We start from the raw sequence: 25,883 nt of genomic DNA on the forward strand, positions 1-25,883 counted from the left end.
CAAGGAATGTCAATCACAGCAGCAGAGGCAGTATTTTTTGCCAATATTTATAAAGAAAAGCAAATGCAGTACAATAGGAACAACTATTAGGGTTACAAAAAGAAACATTATCAGTGAAAGACTACATACGTACATCTTCTTGGAGGATGAGAGCATCAGTCTGATCTTTAAAAGGAGCCAGAAGAACCATAACAACATGGGGAGCTGCCACACTGGTTTTACTTGTGGTAAGGAGAGTCTTTACTTTGTCATTAGTTGGATTTTGTTTGAAGAATTCCATAATATTTCTACCATATTCCTCAAGAGATGCTTCAAGTCAGTGCATAATGTTTGTGTCTGTTAAGGTCTCAAATGTTTGCACATACTCCTTGGAACAAACAGGAAAGGCCACTGAGACTTCAGGTACTCAGTGGAGTGTTCTGGTGTTGCATTTATAATTTTGTGTTGTAGGTAGTACGTTGCTGCTGAGTTGTTGAACTTCTCCCCTTTCAATATTGGACAAGCCCATGTGTGAGAAGAACTCTAAAAATTTCTGCATTTTCTCATCCAACGTGTTTTCAGTTTCTTCAGGTGGAAGGTCATGCTGCCAGAGTGTACAGCCATAGCTGTCAGTAGGACCTTTGTTGAGTCTTGTACTTCTACAACCTCGAACAGACCTACGCCTCCCTAAAGTGTTGTTTCTGTTAAGATGTTCAGCACAAACTTTAATTTGCTCCAAGAGAGATGAAAAACCTTCACCAACAACATCCCACACAACACGTCAGAAAAGGACTGTGGAAACTGATTTACAGTCTTCCACGCAATTATACGACACTGTGGCCTGGTTGGGTTGGCTTCATATTTCCTCATGCCATCAACCAAGTCCTGAACCATTTACCTTCGATCAGATGGTGAAGGCCTCTTCCTATTGGCAATGGCAGCATGGACTCTAGGTGGCATTTTTTCCCAGGGAACCTGGAATATTTCTGCCCGCTTCTGTTGTACTGATGGCAGTGGTGAAGATGAGGAAGATGACAAAGGATTGCTGGCCCCTGAAGTGTTGGCAAGTGGGAGGGGGAGCTGCACAATGGAAAAGGGCTTCTGGACCTTGATGTGCTTGGAAGGGGTGAGCTGTGTACTGGGGAATGAGGATGAGTTGTAGGGCAGTTTTTGGGATCTGACGGAAAAAGATTAAGCTTGTGTCTTAAATGACACTATTTACACTGAATAAAGTTACTTAATTAAAATAATAGTTCATCCCAAAATTATTCTATAATAATTTACACAACCACATGTTGTTCCAAACACGTATAACATTCTGTCTTCCGTGAAACACAAATGGAGACATTGTGAAGAATGTAATTGCATGGAAAAAATTACCAGTACAAACAATAGGACTGGACCTTTCAAGCTTCAGAAATAATGCAAAACACCATAAAGTATTTTTAAAAAGTAATCCATTTGACTAGTGTTCTATTTAAGTCTTCTAAAGTGAAATAATCGTTCCTTTTAGTTGGATCTTTTCAGTGAATCAGTTGATCCAGTTTACAAAACCAGTCTGAATGATTCGTTCATGAATCAGACTGATTCGTTTCTCCAGTTCAACTCACTGACTCAGTGATCCGTTTTCAGCGGTTAACAGTTCTCCGGAGGGGAAGAGTTTCAGTGAACAAACTATTTAAACTGGTTTTGTGAATGGATCAACTGATTCATTGAAAAGATCTGACTCAAATGAATGATTCATTCACAAATAGGACATCAATACCTCTCTCATGAATGCATAAAGGATGTTAAGATTTTCAGCAAACAATCACTTAACTTTGGTCTGTTCTTCACACAAAGTTATCATATGGGTTCAGAACATATATCTAAATTTATATATATGTACATACAGTACAGAGGGTACAATGGGGCTAAAGGCACACCTTAACACACATAAGTTTACATATAAACTGGGGTGCCTTTAGCCCCGTTGTACTCTATATATATACAGTATATAACACAACTCGAATGGACTACTTTTACAATGCTTTTGAGTCCTTTTAAAAGCTTCAAAGCTCCAGGCCCCATTTTTTGAAATAGCTTTAAAGTGTCAGATATCTATATAGAATATCAGAAAACAAAATACATGTGTCAGTGAGTTCAGCCGAATACTGTTACAGGCTACCTTTTAATTTCCAATACTCTACAAGTTTCTGCGCTGGAAAGGTCTTATGAACTCAGCAAGGTCCTCTTTTCTAACATACTGCAAACCTGCTTTGCTCTCCACTCCTTGGTTTATTATCTTTTCTACCAACAGAAGAACAGTGTCCTCTGAAATATTTGGCAGAATGGAGATGATGGCTTCCTTGATGCACTTTATTGTGCACTCATCTGACATCATTCTAAACAAAAAAAGAGTGATGAAGGACTACTAAAGACAGATCAAAGACTTTGTACACTGGTAAAGGGTAGTAGTCAAGCAGATATGGTTGTTTTGTACAAAAATAAGTTGAAGATGTGTTCTCCTCCTCTGTCCTCAAGCAGTAAACCCCCTGATCAACAAGAAAATCACAATGGCATTTCTCAGTCACAAAATAAACAGTAGACCCGTTATAAATTAGTATCAGCTTGATATTGCCAAAGACAAGTCCTTTGTCATCCTTCTGTATAACAACCAACATGCCTTTCTTGTACTTTGTTCCTTTAATTGTGACATGATGTGCAGCTACAGTGTCCTCCGGCTGAAGGCCCAAGTGTGCAACAGAGTTTTTATCTTCTCGCTATAATCATTTGGAAAGAAATCTGTGCCTCTTTCAAAAACTACAGAGGGTGGAAACACATCCCCAGCACAGATATACGTATGCTTGCAAAAGCTAATCTCTTTCAGCAAGCATGGAACATAGGTTAAAATACGTGTTTACTCTCAAATCTAAGAGTCCATAAACGAATAAGTGGTCCAAAGCAAAGTATGAGATCTGGATAGTTGCACAAATAGTGGTGTTTGAGCTTGAGTAGATGACTAGGAAATGCCTCCTGTCGACTCTGCAAATACTCATCAATAAGAATTTGCAAGTAGGCTACCTGGCTTTTTGAAATTGCAGGAGGACAAACAAATTCAACACTTTTCCTAAGCTGCAACAAAAGCTGCCAAACTTGATTTTTAAGCGGATTTTGTATTTTGTCCCCAATCAAGAGAGGCAAGAGTCTGAGGAAACATCAATTCTGAATGACATGGGCACTTAATTTCGCACTTCCAGGATTTACTTCACTTGGCTTGTTGTTGGCATCACTGCCAAGGTATGTGAAGTGATTCAGTCGCTGATTCAGTTCTAAGTAAGTGAACAGTCTCTGGTTTGTGACAAAATCTCAGCTGTATAGAGCCAAGTCATGTGAGACAACACCTTCAAAAAGGTCATGGCCCAAACAAGGGGGCAGACCAGGCTGGCAAATATGAAAATGGGATAGTTCATTAAATTTGGAAACAAATTTAATTCCAAGCAACGAGTCCAAGTTATTTGAAATAATGTGCTGCACACTGTGTTTGTATGACTCAACAGTCCTCATTTTACCCCTTGCCCAGGGAGAGGATAACAGTGTTGCATGATCAATTGTGCAAGTTGTTTGCTTTTACTGAAATTGTCTGTAAAGCCACCAATGCTGTGTGATCCAAGATTATCACCAGCAATTGCACACAATGTTGCATGGTACACATGTTCATCAGGAAAAACTATTCAATTTTGATCTAGATCTTTAAGTCATTGATAAGAGAAGTAAAGGCTGTTGCTAGACCAAAGTATTTATAATCCTGCTCTCTGCAAAGGAGAACAAGCTGCATTTGGTCCACAGTGGATGTGTTATAAGGTGGTATATCTGCAATGCTAAAGTAGACTGCTAGAACCTTGTTTTCTCTTACCAGAGCCCAATGGATATACCACTTCAAAGGCATCTTGGTAGAATATCAAACCCAAAGTGTTATCAGATGTCTGTAAAAGTGCATTTTCTACCACACTGCTGCCATTCCAAATGTCTTCCAAAACATCCATAGACCTAGACAAAGACAGCATCTGCCTCTTATGAAAATGTGCTTGCTCTCTGACTGGCTGACACTGTAAGAGTGATTTTAGAGTGTCTTTGACTGAAAAATATTGAGCAAAACATTCTTTTCCTGAATGATTCTGTCCAAGATAGAGGGGTAAAGGCTCAACAAACCTGAACTGATTTTTGAACACGGGTTTTCATCTCTGAGCAGATTTCAGACTACCAGTATTACATGCTCGTAATAGATCTTCGGATCTCAGGACATTAACAATATTCTTTTTCTCACCACCAGGAATACCCAATACTGCTAGCTTTTAATTTAGCTTATGAAGCAAATGCGATTGGTAAACATCATGTACTGCTTGAAAGTCTTCAGTTATGGATTGATGCTGGCAGTAAAAGCTTCGCCTGCAATTTCAAATAAAACAGAGCCAAATTTTTAATGAAGAGTGACTCTTATGCTTTCTCTTGTAAAACTTCTGCTTGGACTGAATCACCAGTTAAGTTCTCAGTCATCTAGCACAGGAGTATTCTGAATTTGTTCATTTGTGTTCAACTCTGATACTGTGCTTCCTGATCCAGAAACTGCATGGTTGATAAGATTTACTGCTGAACAAGCCTTATGCACTCTTGGAAGTAAAAGACGATAGGTACAGTGGTAAAATAAATAAATAATAATTAAAAAAAAAAAAAAAAAAAAACAGAAAAACAAACAATATAATATAACACAAATATAGAGTAAAAACTCACACTGCATCAAAATATCTCCCACTGACCAAACAGACAATTACCCAACTTGTGTCAGGTGTGATAGATTCTGTGCTTTTGAACAAATCTTTTCAGTGAACGATTTGTTCCCATTTACTTCCATGCACTGACATTTAGATGCACTGAAGTCTCTCTCTCTCTCTCTCTCTCTCTCTCTCTCTCTCTCTCTCTCTCTCTCTCTCTCTCTCTCTCTCTCTCTGAATTTTTTTTTTTTTTGTTGGCCTTTTCAAAGTCTATTTATAGAATAGTATAGATGGACAGGAGAGAAAAGGGGGAACAGGATTAGGACATAACCCAGGCTGGATGCAAACCAGGGTCCCTTTGGCTCTTACATATGTCAGTGGCAAATGCACTACCTTATGCACCACAGCTCAAGCAGAACACCCTCTCTTATAATAGAAAGATATATATATATATATATATATATATATATATATATATATATATATATATATATATATTTTTTTTTTTTTTTTTTTTTCACCTTCAGAGACTGATTATAGTTAGAGAAAATAGTCATATATACTGTGAAGGAGCATATCATTAGTTGGACGAACCTACTGAACACATATGGCCTATGAACTGAAGACAGTGCATAGGCTAAAGGTTAGTTCATCCAGAAATACCATCTAAGATGTGTGTGACTTTCTTTCTTCTGCAGAGCACAAATTAAGATTTTTAGAAGAATATCTCACTTCTATAGGTCCATACAGTGCAAGTGAATGGTAGCCAGACCTTTGAAGCTAGGTTGAAGTAAATAAAGGCAGATTAAAAAGTAGATAAAGTCAGCATTTAAGTAACCCTTTAAGGCCCCAGCACGCTCACAGAGAAGTGTTTCTTCATTCTTCGCTCAGAGCCAAAAAGAAATTTGAAACAGCTGAGCAATGACATTCTGTTTGCAAACATTCAGACACCCACTACACCGCTGTGGGAGGATGTAAATATTAGGACGCACAAAACTACATGTAAAACATCAACTAATATGACATCAAAATGTGTTAATTATGACTTCATGCCTCATTCTATAAGTAGCATTCACACGAGATCAGTAAAAGATACTTTTTCAACCACTCGATGATGATTTAAAGTAATATATGCAGTAGAACAGGGGTCGGCAACCTATGGCACGTGTTCCAGCACTGGCACGGAGGGGTAATCACTGGCACGCCAGCAACAGCGACAGAGAAGACTATTATATTTATATAAATTCCGCACCTGCATTCCAATCTAAATCTTGATGTAATCCTTTCTCATGATCATGCAGCGTGTCCAGATTTAGAATAATGTTTTTTTTCTTCTCTAAACTAAAATTTTTATATCAGTAGCAGATGGTTAAAACTACATAGTGTCATAACAACTCATAATAATTCATACGAGATGGTGAAAGCGTAAGTTATTGTATGATTTGGCTCATTCGAAAAGGTACAACTTTTAGACTAACCAATCAACAAATAGAATTTTGAACTGATACAATACAGGAATCAAATTTTAGTTAGCCTCCCATCCAACGCTTTATTTAGATTTAGGTTTTCGATAAGTGTTTATGGTTATTTTTAGGTTTGGGGTTTGGGTTTACCTTAGTAAAAATCGTAAGAATGCTTGCTCAGAACCCTGATGTTTCTCTTTCTTCCGTGGTACACAACACTGAGGTTTCTATTAAAATCATGGTTTATGTTTAGAGCTTGGGTAAGGTGGTAGACTTTATGGTTATGTTTAGGTTTGGGTTTAAACTTCGGAAACATTTTATAATTTTGTACATTGTTTCATTAGTAAAGAAGTAGTAAAAGTTGTACCTTTTTGTACGAGGCAACTCATATGATTTCTTACAATTTCACCATCTTGTGCTTTTATTGCAACTTGTCATAAGATCGGGTTAAGTCATATTTCACAGTTCATATGTTGTAATTTTGTACTATGCATTAATTACAATGTTGGCCATATTTGTTTCCTTTTTGCTGTTCATGATTTTTTTTTATTTTTATGTTATTTTGTAATAGGGCATGCTTTAATGTTTATATTTAGCTGAAGTGCTAATTACAAGATATGAATTTGCATTTACCCACTGTGACAATTTACCCCATATAGTGTGACAACATGCCCCACTGTAGGACTCTTTTTACCTGGCAATAACTTGAGAAAATGTTCAATACCTTTTTGGAGGCAAGACTTTTTTTTACGATTATTGCTCACGTAAAAATATTTCTTTTGATTATACAATACGTATGCTTTGATTCAGAATTTAACTTATAAACCTACTCTGAGAAATATTCACTAGAGTAAAAAGTGTGACTTTAGCAAGCCCTGTCTCCACTGAACACACGCAATGGTTAAGCTTAATGTAATAAACTTAATATTTTAATATCTATGCTTAATATATAGTTTATTTACTGTATAAGCTATAAAAAATAGTAGCTATAATATTAGTAAACATTCCCTTTTAAGCTTTACTACTTTCCTATTACTGACTATTACTTACTCACTATTCCCTTCTTTCTGCAAGTTCATTAGCCTACCAAACAGCTATTTTTGCATACTCATATGTATTTTTCTCTGCATTATATTAAATTGTTTTAAAAAGGAATTCATTCTGTTTTCATAGCAGTTCTACAGTGCGCATGAGGTCATCATCTCTGTAGATTCATTTAATATTCTGTGATGTTTACTGTAAGCCGTATGTCTGTGGCCTGAGTCGGAGTTTGTCCTCCAGCAGAGCTGACTGGATTACAGGCACAGGATTGTAATTTTCACGTATCTGTCGTGAGCGCCAGCAGCCGCTGCTAATCTCAGTCCATGCAGGCATACGCTCTTTAGCCGCTGCTCTCTGTAATATTGATTGTTTTGAGTGTAGCGTGCAAGAGAGAAAAGGAACAAGTAGAATTACGGTCTCTTCGGCATCCTGCCACGATATTGTGATGTAACAAACCTTCAACAATAATAAAAGGTTCATCTTCTTTCTTAAGCCCACCACCTTTTTTTAATCTTTTATTTATCCTTTATTTAGCCAGGAATGTCCTATTGAGATACAATATCTCTTCTTCCAGGGAGTCCTGGTCAAAACGGCAGCACAAACATTTTCACATAAAAAAACAATTTTACTTTTACTCACCTTCTGGACAGTACCTATATAGAATACACATGACTAGTTTAAGCAGACATAACTAATATTTGACTGAGTCTAAACCAGAACTAGACTTGATTTAAGATTTTAGCATTTGGAGAACCCTTGAAGTATACAGTATCTCATTTCATGTTTCCTACTATTTCATACCATTTTTGCAGGAGTTTCTTGCATATTGTGTAAATTGTGTGCATTATGTTTTATATGTAATATTTTGTTGCTGCATTGTTGTTAGGTGCATCCCAAACTGCACACTTCTGCACTCTTCTACGCCACTTTGTAGTGTAAGTAGTGTGAGTAGTATGTTAACACTAAAAATGCAACAGTACGAAGTGTACTTTAAATTCCCGGATGATGCACTATTTCAACTGTCCAAACGAACTGACACTTCATGCACTCAGCACATGCGGCTTTCCGTACATAGCGGAAGGGGCGGAGTTACCTGGCTGCGCTGCTGGCCTGACAAAACAGTTGTAAATAATGAAGAATGTTGCAGCTGGCAAAACTTCACTGGATACAGCACCTTACAAATGTGAGTTGAATACTTTACCATCACCCCACACTGTATGTACGTTGTTTAAGATACAAGTGTTGAACTCCCTTACAAAAATTGAGAGTTCACTGCAAATTTGCCGCAAACTTGCCGCAAATTCACCTCAGAAAATGTTTACATGCAAATGAGCTTTGCGGCAAATTGTCCATTGTTACCAAGGTTTGCCGGAGGTTTACCACTACCGGCGAAGAGCTGCAAACTTCTGGCAAACACTTGCGGCGAATCACAAGCTCATTTGCGTGTAAAAATAACGAGTGGTAAATTTGCAGCAAATTTGTGGCTAGTTTAGATTTTTTGTAAGGGTCCTTCTAAATCCTGATATTTCCCTTCTTCTGTTGTACACAAAACATATTTTCCAATTAAAAACATGGTCAAGGGTTAGACTTCATGGTCAGGTTTAGGTATGGGGTTTGGGTTAGGGGTTAAAATGAAGGAAAATCTCACAATCGTGCATTTAAAACCCGGAAGTTCCTTAAAATGTCACGAACATTCAAAACTCAGATATTTCCCTTTCTTCCGTGGTACAAAACAGGGCTTTTTGGATGTTTAGGGTATGGGTAAGGCATTGCACTTTATTGTTAAGTTTAGGTTTGCATCAAAATACCTTTTTTTAACACGAAAGGAAGGAAAAATCTGCGTTTGCAATCACACAAGGGAATATGTGATTGGTTGGTCCAAAAGTCTTTTGCCAAATTTTATGAATTCATATGACTTTTCAACTAGTTTTCCTAGACATGGTATATAATGCAAAAATTTACTCTTTGATTTTTAATTTTCAACCCATTCTTCCTGAAGCCTCCAAAACTATTGCAAATCATACTTACAGTTTTGACAAAACGTTATCCGTTTTCATTAGCTAGATCATGTTACCTTTAAAATAAGTTTAAATCCGCAGAATACACAACAGCAATTTTCAGTACATCAAAGGAATCCAAATGTCTACGTTTGCACGGCATAAAAACACAAATGTAACATTTAGCAACAGTATATGGCACCCCTTACAAAAGAATCGAATGTTTTGACAAACTTACCGCAAATTTCCCATGCATTGTTTTCACATGCAAATGAGTTTGCAATTCACTGCAAATGTTTGTCAGAAGTTTGCAGCTCTTCAATGGTAGTGGTGAACCTGCCGCAAACCTTTGGCAACTACGAAGAGTTTGCCACAAAGCTCATTTGCATGTGAAAAAATAAAATAATTAGTAGCCAATGTGCGGCAAGTTTGCCAGAACTCTGGACTGGCCCGTTACGGCAAGTGGCAATTCCTTCACTTGGCCCAAAACGCTCTCAAACTGGCCATCCTTATCATTGATCCATGTTGTGTATATAAAGTATAAATTCCTTTTAAAGATAACTTTGATATTTTATAACTAGCCTGTATATCAATATATTAATGTTGTAAAGCAGTTACCAAAGCATTGAGGTAAGAGGATATGATTGATCTGATGATGACTTGTTAGCAGACTTGTGTTTACGGACCAGGGCTGCTAGCAAAAAGGCTGGAAGCCTGATCCCTAGCTTTCAGAGGACTTTAAAGCAAGCGAATAACAAGATTTCAATCTCAATCCAAATCTACCACCCTGGTGTTCTTTGGATGGGGGACTTAACCTCAAGATGCTCCAGGTTTTTTTTTTTCTCTCTATCCCCTAAATTCTTTAAAAGAACACTTAGCATTCTTTAAAAGCGCATTAGATTAAAAAACTGTGACTCGGAAAGACATGTCCTGGAATCAGCCTGAATTCCTAGTGTTGCCTTATTGTCACATAGGTGGCTTCCATGACAGCAAAAGTTGGCCAGTTGATCTCTCTGAGAGGAGTTTTACAGCCAAAATCTTGACATGACTGAAACACATTGATATAGAAATTAGACGTTTGCTTTCAGATCAGCAGTAATTGCCGACACAATACTTTTCAACCTTGTAGTTTTGTTAGCTCACCAGAGGAAGGCAGTCCTGTACAGATAAATACATGGCCACAGCACTGCACTCTTTCTCTCTTACTCATTAACTCACTCACTGTAATCAATCACATATGTGAAAGTGCTTTTACTGTTTACTTTATTTTCTGTGAGATTGTGGAGAGAGGCTAAGAGATAAAAGACAGAAAGACTAAAAGATAGATGGAAACTAGTGACACAGTCTGTTGTTATGAGACATGTATAACCTGGCTGGCCCAGTTGGACTATAGTTCAGATTTTTACTTGTTTTGCCATTAGGTTTTACTAAACCAAAAATAATGATACATTTTAAATAATGATACATGCATATTTTTTAATAATAATAATAACAAATATATCTAAAATAATTTATTACATTTTTCATTTGTAATAATAACTGGAACATTACACGCAATTTAAGATTCATAAGAACTATTGACTATAATACAGGCAAACTGTATGAAATGATGCAAAATTATTATACAACTGAATTGGTTATAAGTTTCAACTCATTTCAACAAATGCAGTAACACTTTACATTAATGTTCCTTTTGTTAAAGGTTTATAAAGTGGTTCATTAAGGACTAATAAGTCATTTAAAAATGCATTATAAATCATTTATATACAATTGGCATATCATCCAATACTTAATGTACTAAATGCTTAATTAATGCTTAATAAATGCTTAATTAATATCTATACTTATATGTGTAGCACTTTATAATAATGTGTCATTTGTCAACATTAGTTAATGCATTAGGTATCATGAACTAACAATGATCAATATATGTTTTACAGTATTTATTAATGTTTGTTAATGTTATTTAATAAAAATACAATTGTTAATGTTAAATCATAGTGCATTAACTAATGATAACATATACAACTTTTGATTTTAAAAATGTATTAGTATATGTTAAAATTAACACAAACCAAGGTGAATAAATGCTGTAAAAGTATTGTTCATTGTTAGTTCATGTTACCTAATGTTAACAAATTGAAACTTATTGTAAAGTGTTAACCTTACAGTATATTAATCAAAAATATAAAATGCCATAATTCATGGTTTATATCACAACGTAGTAAAATAGACTTTTTTAGTGAGATTAAATGAGGGATTATGTCATTTTACAGTCCGCTTTGTGTTTATTACTGTAATGTCTTGACTCATTGTGTTGTCACTTTCCTTGTCATGTTGATGTCAAAAAATGGTTTTATATAGTTACCTAAAGTCCTCTGCAAAAACTGTACATATCATATAATAAAGCCTGATGACCATTAAACCATACTGAACTTTATATACAGGTTTTTATGTTGGAACTCCTTAATAAATGCTAAATAAATGAGTTTGGCCACATGAAAATAAACAACATTTATGGAGAGGTCTAATCTGACTTGATTTATGTACTTGAGATACAGTATATATGCAGCATATGAGCTGTTCCTCAGGTTTTTCTTTGGTTTTGTGGTAAATCTCTGTAACTGATTTTCGAATTACATGATTTACATCGCTTCTGACTGGAGGTAGACCGGGTCTAACCTGTTTGGCAAGTTTAGTGTGGCAGTTTAATCAGCTTCTAAAATTCTCTCTCTTTCTTGTTAACCTAACCCTCCCCATTACCCTCTCTGTCTCCCCAAACAAAGTTTCCTCATTCTCTTCATTTTTGCATTTTTCCCCTTCTCATTCTTTTGAGACCCTGTTTGATACTTTCTGCCTCCTTGTTCTCCCCCATCTCTCTGTGTGTGTTTCTATGTGCTGTGTGAGCTCGATTCCTTGGTGTCTTTTGAAAAGTGAGGACACAATGGGGTCTTTCTCAGATGGGTTCAGTCTCCATTAAAGACCCTGGGAATACTGTGCGGTCCCCTCAACCTCCTCTTAAAGGGCCAGTGAGCTCTCTGTCCCAACAACCTGAGAGCACAACAACAGTCCCTGCTCTTTCATGGGAAAAGAGGGAATCAATTATTCATGAAGGGTGCATGAATCCAGCCTCCCACCCATCCTTCATGCTCTCTCCCATCACCCAAACAAACTTCACTGGTGTTTATCAGCCCTCAGTCTTGTAAGAACATGCTCACCCGCAGATATAGCCATGAGACCGACATAACAACCAAGAAAAAACGAGTAATGACAATATACATTTGTGTTTCTCTGTTTGTTTTCCTCGGTGTGTTTATGAGTTAAAAATGTTGTATTTGTTCTTGTGACAAACAAGTGAAGTAAAGCAAACAGGGTTCAAGCTTTAATGAGTATTTGTATGTTTTTGTGTTTAAATGTGTTAATCTGAGCAAGGATGTTCTCATGGAGATGTTGTGAAACCTATTTGAGATTGAAATGACTATTAGGCCAGTTACCTTTAATTGTTACAAATTAAAGTATATCTTAAACCATTATAAGTAACTGCGTTGAGAATATACTCATTCATGACATCCTCGTGTCCACATGCGTGGACGTTATATTTTGGCTTTGCTATATACAGTGCATAATTAAAATGAATTTCAACCAACTGAATACTATTCACAACACTCTACACTGTCATTTAAGGGTTAAACTTCTGGTGCATCGCGTCACGTGACATAATAGCACGACGTCGATTTCCCTGAAGCGCTCCTACGGGTGCAGCGCCAACAAAAGTGACTCTGGTACGAAACCTCTAAGATTTTTGATTGAAACCTGTTTGGTTGTAAAGAGTTGCATCTCTAGTTTCATTTGATTACTTTGAATAAGAATTGTTTATTCAGATTTTAGAGCAAATTGTTTTCCTAAAAATGTGGGACTAAGTTGTTAAATTGTAAATAATACCAAGCTATAGAAAGTTTTTTTCTCTCATCAAATTGTTTATTATGTTTCCAATTCTGATTCAAAGGCCAGTATCATCCAATCACTGCCAACCATGTTAAAATAAAATGATAAGTATTAATGATAAGTATTGATTATCATTGTCCCATATCTGCCAAACCTGTTGAGTGGTGCAAACATCATCTGCAGCCTGAAACTGAACTTTTGGACGGATTTTAGGAGTGAATGCACTTAGCTGCATAGAAAGCTATAGGATGCTCCCTTGCTCCCTATTTAGTGAATGACTTAACCTCCAGTGTGCTGTCTGTATGCACTGGTTTCAGAACCATTTAAAATGCACCTTATTTTCATCCTAACTGCATATGAAGCCTCTGAAAGCAAAATTTTTTCCCCCTCAATTTGTTGATGCTCCGTAAATATAGGATTTCTAAGGGAAAAATAGCTCTGTAGTCAACGTCTGTGACCGTTGTGTTTAAGACAGCGTTTAAAGACACATTTTCAAAATGGCATATCGGATGAAACTAAAAGACTCTAGTCTTTTGACTCAAACTGGTTTCAGTATAAAAATGTAATAAGGTTTCTTACCAGATGTAGTTATGTTGGCGTTTCTCCCAAAGACAAACTCCGCTGTGATCTGTGCCATATTGTTTTGTCACATGACACCGTGCGGCGAAAGTTTAACTCTTTACTGACAGCCCAGAGTGTTCTGAGCAGAAATCTGTCAGTTTAAATGAAATTAAATTATGCATAGCATATAGCGAAGACAAAAAACAATGTCCACACAGAAGGATGCAGGGGCGCACAAGGATATATACCAAGAAAGTTGTTCCTTGTGTATAAATAGTGCTTGTTTAAAAAAACAGAGTAGATTATTTTCACAGTTGTTGTTCTTACGTCATATATTCAGGTATACACAGGTCAATGCCAATGTCCCCGGATTAAGTATGTCCAAAATCTATTCATACTACTTGCATGCATACCTAAAAGTACGTACTGTTTTACCATCCGAGAAGTGCGTCTTTCATCAAATACAGTCAACCCGATCTCATGAATTATCTCTATCTATGAATTGGAGTCTATGTATGAATTCAAATATGAGTTGGCTAAACCGTATAAACTCATATGAGTTCGCTTGAATTCATATGAATTCGTAGGAATTCTAGACATGAAAATACCCGGATGTGCAATGCAGAAGTAAGCGAAAGTTCCGCATTATAGATGGTGTGTACGTACTTATCAAATTTACGCCCTAACCCAAACCCCATATCTAAACCTAACCACAGAGTAGAGTCTCTAAGCATGATCTGAAGCGTAAAGATGTTGTGTATGAAGGAAGTAAAAGTATTTGTCGTGTTTTAGGAGATGAGGGAGTCACCTGATTGGCAGTTGTAAAAGTTGTACGCATTTGTAAGACACAAGTCGAAAGATTTCATACGATTTTGCAAACTCTAAAAAAAATTTACTGTGACAGTATGCAATTTCGGACGCAGGGAATGTCTCTGTGGTGCTATAAAATACCTCTGTTTGTTTTATGCGACTTGCCCAGCCCGACACAACAACATTGACTCAATCAATGGCGTGAGTTGGGGGTGGGCTATCTGTTTTTGATCAACAGCAGATGGGGTGCATACGGAAAAGTGTTTAAATACAATGTTGATTTTTGCAATTCCTTTTGGTGACCAGTGGCACAGAAATTACCAACACAGTCTCATGACAAATCGTAACAATTTATACGAGATGGCGAAATCGTAAGATATAAAATGTACAATTTTTAGACCGACCAATCACATTCGGTTCCCTCGTCTCATTTCCAAACCCTGATATTTTCTTTCTTTGGTGGTACACAAAAGTAATTATTAAAATCACTACTCTATTAAAAGCGAGTATTAAAATCAACGTTAAGTCGTTGGACTTTATGTTTAGGTTTTGGGTTATGGGGTTAAACCGCGTTATGGGATTTCGCCATCACGTACTATTCATACAACTTCTCTTGAGATTGGATTGGAAATTACACACTTCAGCTTTAGACATATTAGGCATATCAGCATATTACTTCCTTTGATTCAAATTTCACATAAAACAAACTTTTGAAATGTAACATTAAACACCCCAGTGTACATATCTGATAGCAAAAGTAAGAAGAAACATAACTATTCCAATAAAATATAATCAATTGTGACTTCTGGGAACGCCCAAGTATTGTTTTTACGGTAATTTTAACAATACTTTACCGTAGAAGTACATGTATTAATGACTTGTTAAACATAATATGAATTTTCATCATCAAATATATGGTAAATCATATTTTTAATTAAAGAAAATATATTTGATTACAATATTTTACTGTAAAATGACATATATTGTCTTGTTAAGTAAAATAAAACTCTGTACATGGTAATGTTAACCAAATGTAAAATGTATTTATAAATTTTTTTACTATAGCATTTTTACATACTTTTTGCATTAGAATTACGAATATTTTCACAGTGTACCACTGAAAATATTTTTATTAAATAATTAATGTTGGTGCTTTAACAAAAATTTAAGCTGCACATTTCTGCTTTTAATCCTCTGGAATGCTGGCTCCAGAGACTTCCATTGTAAGTGAATTATTGGAACTGAAATGTAATTTTATTGTGACTTTCATAATTATTTTTTTATTGCAGTTTCAAAGTACTTCCTTTCTACGATTGTTTTATTTAATAACATTCTATTTTATTGTACAGATGCAATACCAGTTAAAAGTTTGAGTATACTTCACTTTATTATTCTCATAATTTTACAAATCTGTGTTTAAAGTGCTTATGTTGGAAGTGCCTGAAATCAATTTTGTGTAGACAAATATAAATAGTGCCTACAAGTGAATTTCTTCACAACTCTAAAGTTAATCTTTTATTTGTTTATGTATTAAATAAAATAATTAATTAATTAATATAATTATTTATGTAATTAATCTTTTATCTGGAGAGTGAAGGAAAAGCCGTGTAGTGATTTAGACAAATATAAAATAGTTTTCATTTCATTTTTTTCATTTTTGAGTCACCACATAATTCCCATACTTCCATTTGTGTCATTTCATTGTGTTGATGACTTTAGTATTAATCTTAAACTTCTTAAAAAAATCTGACTGATTATTAGATAAGACATTTCAGTAGAATGTAAGTAAACATTTGTTGGGTGCGTTATTTGAATGGTTTTGCAGGTTTCAGAACTCCTCGGAGTGATGAGAGGGAGGGCGCACAGGAGACACTGAAGGAGAGGGGGAGGAGAGAATGAGACAGAATGGACAGAAGTTGAGTGGAGGAATGCGAGTTCTCTAAAGAGGGAATAAAGGCGTCCTGATGACAGAAAGAAGAAATACGCGTCAGGATTCCAAAAATAACACAACTCGGGTTGGAAAACTTTGGAGCGCGTTTTGATTCTTTCCTTAAAGGATTACTAAAACGTTTTTCGAGGTTAAAAAAAGAAGAAAACGAAGGGAAAAGAAAGAAAAAAGAAGAAAGAAATCAATAGTAATCGCTAACTCTTCAACACTGCATTGGTAACAGCTCTCAGCGGATCTTGGGGACACTTTGACAGCTGTCATTTTGAACTTTTACTCTTTGGATTTTCTGGGTTTGTGTTTTTTTCCCCTTCACGGATTTCTACTTTTATTTCTTTTTCTTGAAGATTACTAAGAAAGCCGACTTCTTCCCAGAAGAAACGCTCATCTGTTGAAAGTGAACACCGGAGCGATGCGATGATGCGATCTGATTCACATTCAGCGAAGACGCGGAACCGGAGCGGCCCGAAACCAGACAAAAGAATGACCGGACCGAACTTACTCGCTCTGATGCTCATGGTACTGATGCGCCTCGGCACTGCGGAACATGTATCAGGTAAGAAGTCCACGAATTATTACAAACTCGACAGGTCACTTGCATATGAAGGCACTGAAGATCTGTCATATTGAGTTTGGAGATAAACTAATCGATGTGGTGTGTCAGGACGTGCAATGGTCCAAAAAGTATTTGGACACTTATTTCACACTTCACAATAGAAAATTAAACATCATAGCAAGTGACAATTAAGTTCAACTACTAATAATCAAAACAAGCAAGTACAACCCCGCCCAATGTTCAAGCCAAATCTACGCCCTTGGATGAACTACACCTGTGGTTACTCTGCTAGCCCAGGACATCTGTCTGAACTTGAGGGTAACTGACTTCATACATCCATTAAAAACCGTCTGGACACCTGTTACTTAAAAGCCGCTGCATACGGAAAGTTAATAAACAATGACCCCATCATTTTCCCTTTTCAATATAACTAATATAACGTTAACCCTGTCCCTGACAACCATGTCACTCATGTTTATCACATCTGTTTGCTGTTATCCAGCTATAGTTTGTCAGTGCAGTCAGTAATGTAGCAGATTGAAAGGTAAACATCAGAGCATCTTTTTGCAGCTCATCAGACAACAGTGCGGTGGTGGATTGTGTCTGATGAGTGTTGATTTCACGCTACGCTGTTACCTAGTTGGTGAAACTCAATGCTGGAAAGTAAATAAAGTCCATCTTTTACTCTCCGTGGCAACGAGCTTACAGCTAACTAGCTAACCACGTAGCTACTTTCATTGCTTTTCAGCTGAGTGGAAGCTAATGTGTAAACATGTATTCACCAAACTGTTTTATTCAGGATTCAGAGTTTTGTACCTCCTTCAACCAAACAATTCCAGTCGTTGCATTTATAAAATGTAATATTTAAAAGTCTGGTGTTCCACCGTTGAAAGTTTCTCCTGAACTTGTAGAGCAGAATACAGTGTAACACCGCTGCCGCTGTTTATCTCTTGACTCGGCAGGTGTAAATGCTTCTTGTTTTACAACCTGCCCCTAATTGACTGGCAGTATTGATATAGTCAGCATCTGACTGATACTAAACAGTAATACTTATGTTTATTTAGCTATTTGTTGCATTTTTATTTATTCTTTATTTAAATGGTCAGCAACTGACTGATACTGAACATACATTACTGATGTTTTTTTTAAGCTATTTATTGTATTTTTATTTATTCTTTATTTTCTCAGAATTCATTTCTAGAATTTGTTGACAATGTATAATAATAATGTCAAATATTCTTTGATAAAAATATTTGTTTAAGAAAGCAGCCTTCTGAGTACCTTTGCATAGTCATATCGGTGCAAATTTGGTGAACAATCTGCATAGAAAAGGTCTGTTTTCATTCCAGCTCAAAAATTAACTGTATCGACCACCATATCGGTAATCAGTGAATTTTCCCTCTCTAAAATTGGTATCAGTATCGGTTTCAAAAATCCCATATCGGTCAGGCTCTAATATATATATATATATATATATATACAGCTCTGGAATTAAGAGACCATTATTTGGTAGAATAACCCTGATTTTCAATCACAGCTTTCATGCATCTTGGCATGCTCTCTACCAGTCTTTCACATTGCTGTTGGGCCATCAAACAAAGCTGAGCTGCTTGAATTTTTGCACCAGGAGTGGCATAAAGTCACCCAACAGCAATGTGAAAGACTGGTAGAGAGCATGCCAAGACGCATGAAAGCTGTGATTGAAAATCAGGGTTATTCCACCAAATATTGATTTCTGAACTCTTCCTAAGTTAAAATATTAGTATTGTGTTGTTTAAAAATGAATATGAACTTGTTTTCTTTGCATTATTCAAGGTCTGAAAATACTGCATCTTTATTGTTATTTTGACAATTTGTCATTTTCTGCAAATAAATGCTCTAAATGAAAATATAGTTATTTGGGAGTAATATTGTCAGTACTTTATAGAATAATAATAAAAAAAAATGTTCATTTTACTCAAACACATATCTTATAAATAGTAAATCCAGAGAAACTGTTAATATTGCAGTGGCTTCCTAATTTTTTTTCCAGAGCTGTATTTTATATATATATATATATATATATATATATATATATATATATATATATACTGTATATATATATTGCACAGATGCTAAAGAGAATGAGAAGCCTAAACATTCAGTCTCTCTCTGTGTGTGTGTGTGTGTGTGTGTGTGTGTGTGTGTGTGTGTGTGTGTATGTGTTGTTAGGAGACGAATACAGGAGCCGAAGGAGGGATTGAAAGAGAAAGTGTGAGACTGTGACAGGGGCCCTGCTGAATCAGACAGGGGAAATGATGGATTGTGTTTGGGGCAAAGGAATGACTTTGAAAGAATGGAGAGCTAGGGGAGACTGAGATGGGCGGAGAAGAGAAGACATAAAGGAAGAAAGAATCAGTGATTTGTGTTAGACTGTGGCAATAATGCCAGTAATAGAGAAGGATGTTTGGGCAGCATTTTCTGAGCAATTGTCTTGGACAGGCAAAGTAAGGTTTTTACCAGTGAGAGAAAGACTAAAGAAACTAAGGAGGGAGAGATGAGGGAGAGGAAATGCAAGTAGAAAATGCAGAAGAAGGATGAGCACTATTGAAGTTTATTTCTGTATGCCTTAAAAGTCAAAAAGAAATCAAAATTGACCCTATTTACTTTTAAGATATCACAAAATGGCTTGACAAGTGCATTATTATTTCCTGTGTTGAAGTATTGTCTATTATAACAGGAAGTTGGGGAAGGACATACTGTATTGAAGGGCTCATCCTTCATAGCCATAGAAAGAAGAAACTAGCCATGACAAGAGGATTTAGAAGGCCTCATTTTAAACATCATCCTGGGACTCTTGCGTCTGGTGAATGTGTGTGTTAGCCCTTTTCCACCGAAATTGTGATGGTTCTCGTGCCGAGCTTGTGCTTCGCTGGTTCATTGCCGAGGCAATCTGGAGACTATCGTAAACCGGCCGCGATTTTCCACTGATCTGAGAGCCGAACGGTGAAGTAACGGGTTACTGTCTACGTGGAAGTTTCACGTGACTACCTCAAACATAAACAAACATGGCACATCACAGTGTGTTTTTTATACAGCTTTTACTCTTGTTTTTGAGGACATATTAAAACACATGGATTAATGCAATCCATCGTTATTACATTGCTCAACAAGACTGTCAGAGACGACATCTACACTAAAGACGACAGGTAATGTAATTACATTATATTGTATGAACTATGGCTTAACTTGCTAAGCTCTGTAAACTGTAACAGTGGAATCATTATTAACATTGGTGTAGCAGATGGTTGTATTTGGATTTTTTCCATAGCATGTAATATTATTGATTGGGAATCCTACCGTTTTACTTAACAGATAGCCGCAATCTTCCAAACTTAGTGAGTAGCTGGTCAAAAATCCCCTTACAGATCAAAACAATGCACAAAATAAGATGACAACGGTGTAAGAAAAGCAATCAAAGTTGGCAAATATAACAAGTTACTGAGATTAGCTGCAGAGGACACCGGCGATTCACTATTCATCATGAGCATTACTGGCTGAATTCAATGCTCCAGTTAGTTAGCAGACTGGTCGGTGTCCGAGTACAAAACAACATTGCTCCGTCCACTGTCATTTTTGCTTATGTCCTTCTTATGGTCCCTGTACTCCCTTAAGTGTTTTTCAATTTGTTTATGATTTAGTCAATTGTCTGATTGAAGTTGGCTTGCAATATTTCATTCTATATCTTTCTCACGGTTTGGTTTTTATCACGGTTTTAGGGTCATGGTTTCGGTACGGTTTGGTATTTGTTATGTTCAGGGGAAAAAAATATTACTGTCAAATCCAAAGTAAAAATATTCTATTTGGTAACAGACACTTCAAGAGATTTGACCTCACTACAAATCACCATGGTTTTACTACAGTAACCATAGTTTAAACATTGTATTTGTAGTAAAATCATAGTAACCACAAAATTAACATGGTTACTGTCATGGTTACAATACAATAGTAAAATCAAGGTTACTATATGGAAACTACAGTATTACTGTTGTAAAACAATGGTTAATTATATCAGAACAATGATTTCAGCCAAGAAAACAATGGTGACAACAGTCATTGTTGCTTCAGTCATGGCTACGACAATATTACTATAGTAAAACCATGGTTACTATATGGCTGCTACAGTATTACTACATAAAACCATGGTTAATTCTACCAAAACCATAATTTCTGCTAAGAAAACCATGGTGACAACAGTCCTTGTTATTACAGTCATGGTTACTACAATATTACTATAGTAAAACCATGGTTAATTTTCGTTAGGGTCCTTAACTAAAAAAAAAAAAAAATAAAATAAAAAAAAACCTTTCTATAATTACTAACTCAACATTTAACTTAATACCTGCATTATTATGCTACATGCATCAACATAAAGTGCATTTCAAACTCAACTCAACGTTTAATCAACTTTCAGAATCCGTACATCACTATAGAAGAAATAAACTGGTTATTAAAATAAATACAAGAATGGATGTCGTAACACGACTTGAGTATTATAATCATACACGGAAATCCCACATGTTCATCAACAGAGTAGGGCAACATAACTTAGTTTGGCTATGAACAACCCAGTCGCTTTAGTTCTCGTTTCATATCTGTCCGAACTAGCACTGAGTGCCTGCTTAAAGACAGAAGGGAGTGTGTCTGTGAGCAGTTTCGGGCTCACCTGTGGCTCTGTGCGCACCGCGCAATGTATCCTTGGGTGATGTCATCGTAAATAGCTAATCAAACGTCAATGTATTACCAGTATACGGCACTCGCATCGAGCAATGTCTGAAAACAGTGCCTGTGTTGTAAACGTTTTTTGACCATTGCTGTTGTAATCGACTGCATGAAGTAAAAGTTCCCAGACAGGAGACTTACCCATTGTGCATCAATAAAAAAGTTACTCAGAGGTCCTTAGAGGACAAAAATGTCTGTGTCAAAAAACTGCCATAATAACATTATATATTAATATTATTTTCTACTTTCAATCAGTTAAATATTTTAACCAACATCAGTTCTGATCATAACTACCAAATATTCATTCATTTTCAGGATTTTAACCCTTTAAATGCCAGTTTGTCTACATAATGCCACTTTTGTTTTTTACACACACAGACACACACACACACACACACACACACACACACACACACAAACACACACAAACACACAAATTTCTCAATACACACATTCAAAACACACTCTGACATCCATACCAATGCACACACACAATTTTAGCTGCATCATTTATTCAATTGGCCTGCAGTGCTCTATAATACAGCAAACAGAAAATAGGAAAAAAGCATGTATTTGCTCCATAGGCTAAACATGAGAAAAATTAAAATTTTGAAGCCAGGGCTCCGGAATGAAAGCATAATATCATAGAATTCATGATTTTATACTTTAATGGCACTGGGATCAAATATTGCAGTTTTAATGGGTTTCAATGGGGACATTTTTGTCATGAAGTTCCTGAGTGTAACTATTTTGTGTACACAGTGTATTATAGATGTATTATAGGAACTGAGGTTGAAATATCAAAATTCCCCCAAAAATACACACCTTTGGCATAATTTATGCTGTCGGCATTAACACAGCCAAAATGATCGAAAAAACAAAATGAAAAAAACAAAAATGTCCCGAAGGTTGCACAAGGGTTAAATGACGCAGGGGCATCTCTCTTGCGGCTTGTTTTCTCTGCTTGCCATTTTGCCAACTGACGTGTGCAGAACTGTGATGTCATCAACTGATTTAACATACTAACAGTTAACAGGACAGCTTCTCTCTGTAGAAAGTTGGCCCACGTGAAACACAGGTGGAGCGTGTCCATCTATAGAGACATATAGGTGCATTAGCGGAGGTTAAAACTGCGCATGTCTATTTGGCACTTTATTTTCTTCACCAAACTGTATGATCCATATGCGTTATTAAACTAGAGATGAACCACGGATCAAATTCTTACCGAACCATACAGTTTGTTTTTTTACAGAGAACCGTTACACCCCTAGTATCTTCATTCTCATAGAGTATTTTTTCCTTTGCGATCTCTCTAGTTTATCTCGGATCTTTGTAAATACCATATCGCAAGTAGAGCACTCGTTTCATCGTGTTACCTGAACGCTTTTGATGTCTAATAATTTTGTGGTTTTTTTTATTGTTGTTATAGAGCGAAGAAATTCTCCTTGCTTCTGTTGTTGTTTGGAAAAACTTTACCATGGTGACAAAACATTATCCCGCCCTCCATCCCCTGATGTAATCGTTCCTGCGTAGAGACCAGCAAGCTTTTGGGGCCGGTACGGAACCAGGTTTTCGGCCTCAGAACGGCCTTTTCTGTGGTGGAAATGCGTGGAATAGTTTGAGAATGCGCAGGAACTCACCCCCCGACCATGTCGGTGGAAAAGGGCTATGTTTTCTTCTAAACTGTCTCTAAAAGATCAACTGTGTCCACATGTTCACCTCATTCCCATTTGGACGCAGTCCACATCGATTTGTATTGATCCCCATAAAGATACAGTATAATAAATGTTCAAAACAAACTCTATGTAAAACTATTAACAGTGTTTGGGACATTATGAAGATTCACTGTGAAAAAAATCCTGTTAAGCTGTTGTTGCCTAGAAATACAGTTTCCATGTTTCTGGCTTTACGGATGTCATTTTGGTGCCTGTATATTGTACTGTTCAATACTGTTTATATCATCAAATGATATACTGTTAATATACTAACCTACTGGAACTACAGATATCTGCTTTGCACTTTTAAATGTACTGTTAACTGCTGCTGTAACACAGGTGGTAAAACAAAAGGCCACATGATTACCGGTATGTAAGTGTCATCGAAAGCCGTGTTTCCGGGAGAAATTGCCAATAAATATACAGTTGTGCTAAAAAATTTGCATACCCTTGGAGAATTGGTAATATATGTACCATTTTTAAAGAAAACATGAGTGAGCAGGCAAAACACATTTCTTTTATTTCTAATGGGATTCATATTCAACTTATAACAGAATGGCACAATCATAAAACAAAACATGGCAACAAAGAAAAGAATGAAATGACCCCTGTTCAAAAGTCTGTATAACCTTAGTTCTTAATACTGTGTATTGCCCCCTTTAGCATCAATGACAGCGTGCAGTCTTTTGTAATAGTTGTCTATGAGGCCCCAAATTCTTGCAGGTGGTATAGCTGCCCATTCATCTTGGCAAAATGCCTCCAGGTCATGCAAAGTCTTTGGTCGTCTTGCATGAACTGCATGTTTGAGATCTCCCCAGAGTGGCTCGATGATATTAAGGTCAGGAGACTGTGATGGCCACTCCAGAACCTTCACCATTTTCTGCTGTAACCACTGGAGGGTCAACTTGGCCTTGTGCTTAGGGTCAGTGTCGTGCTGGAAAGTCCAAGAGCGTCCCATGCGCAGCATTCGTGCAGAAGAATGCAAATTGTCTGCCAGTATTTTCTGATAACATGCTTCATTCATCTTGCCATCAATTTTCATAAGATTCCCCGTGCCTTTAGAGCTCACACACCCCCAAAACATCAGTGAGCCACCACCATGCTTCACAGTGTGGATGGTATTCTTTTCACTACAGGCCTTGTTGACCCCTCTCCAAACATAGCGCTTATGGTTGTGACCATAAAGCTCTATTTTGGTCTCGTCACTCCAAATTACAGTGTGCCAGAAGCTGTGAGGCGTGTCAAGGTGTTGTCGGGCATATTGTAACCGGGCTTTTTTGTGGCATTGGCGCAGTAAAGGCTTCTTTCTGGCAACTTGACCATGCAGCTCATTTTTGTTCAAGTATCATCGTATTGTGCTCCTTGAAACAACCACACCGTCTTTTTCCAGAGCAGCCTGTATTTCTCCTGAGGTTACCTGTGGATTTTTCTTTGTATCCCGAACAATTCTTCTGGCAGTTGTGGCTGAAATCTTTCTTGGTCTACCTGACTTTGGCTTGGTATCAAGAGATCCCCGAATTTTCCACTTCTTAATAAGTGATTGAACAGTACTGACTGGCATTTTCAAGGCTTTGGATAACTTTTTATATCCTTTTCCATCTTTATAAAGTTCCATTACCTTGTTACGCAGGTCTTTTGACAGTTCTTTTCTGCTCCCCATGGCTCAGTATCTAGCCTGCTCAGTGCATCCACGTGTGAGCTAACAAACTCATTGACTATATATACACAGACACTAATTGCAATTTAAAAAACCACAGGTGTGGGAAATTAACCTTTAATTGCCATTTAAACCTGTGTGTGTGTCACCTTGTGTGTCTGTAACAAGGCCAAACATTCAAGGGTATGTAAACTTTTGATCAGGGCCATTTGGGTGATTTCTGTTATCATTATGATTTAAGAAGGAGCCAAACAACTATGTAATAATAAATGGCTGCATATGATCACTATCCTTAAATAAAAGACAGTTTTTTTGAATGATCGGTCATATTTTCAAAATCAGTGCATAAATTTCACAATTTCTGCTAGGGTATGCAAACTTCTGAGCACAACTGTATATGGTGCCCGGTGCCACCCACGCAAACACAAAACACCATCAGAGTAATATACATGACACTAAAATTATGCAATAAAAATTAACTAAACAACATCAAATGTAATGTTAAACACCCCAATGCACATAACTGATAGCAAAAATAAGGAGAAACATAACTATTCCAATAAAATATTATTAAATGTGACTTCTGGGAATGCCCAAGTATTGTTTTTACTGTAATTTTAACAATACTTTACCATAGTAGTACATGTCTTGTTAAACATAGTATTGATTTCCACCATCAAATATATGGTAAATCATACTTTT

At 36.6% G+C, this 25,883-nt stretch overlaps 1 protein-coding gene across 1 annotated transcript in view; it reads left to right on the forward strand.

The window, feature by feature from the left end:
* The first annotated feature begins 16,463 nt into the window (after positions 1-16,463).
* The window catches only part of LOC127429793 (tyrosine-protein kinase receptor UFO-like), a 76,320-nt gene continuing 66,900 nt past the window's right edge, over positions 16,464-25,883 (forward strand). Inside the window, exons 1-2 of the mRNA XM_051679004.1 lie at positions 16,464-16,711; positions 16,840-17,048. Of these exons, the coding sequence (XP_051534964.1) occupies positions 16,910-17,048 (139 nt within the window). The 5' untranslated portion in view covers positions 16,464-16,711; positions 16,840-16,909. The remainder of the gene's footprint in view (positions 16,712-16,839; positions 17,049-25,883) is intronic.

The sequence above is a fragment of the Myxocyprinus asiaticus genome, chromosome 39 (genome assembly GCF_019703515.2).
Source record: "Myxocyprinus asiaticus isolate MX2 ecotype Aquarium Trade chromosome 39, UBuf_Myxa_2, whole genome shotgun sequence".
Taxonomy (NCBI): Eukaryota; Metazoa; Chordata; class Actinopteri; order Cypriniformes; family Catostomidae; genus Myxocyprinus; species Myxocyprinus asiaticus.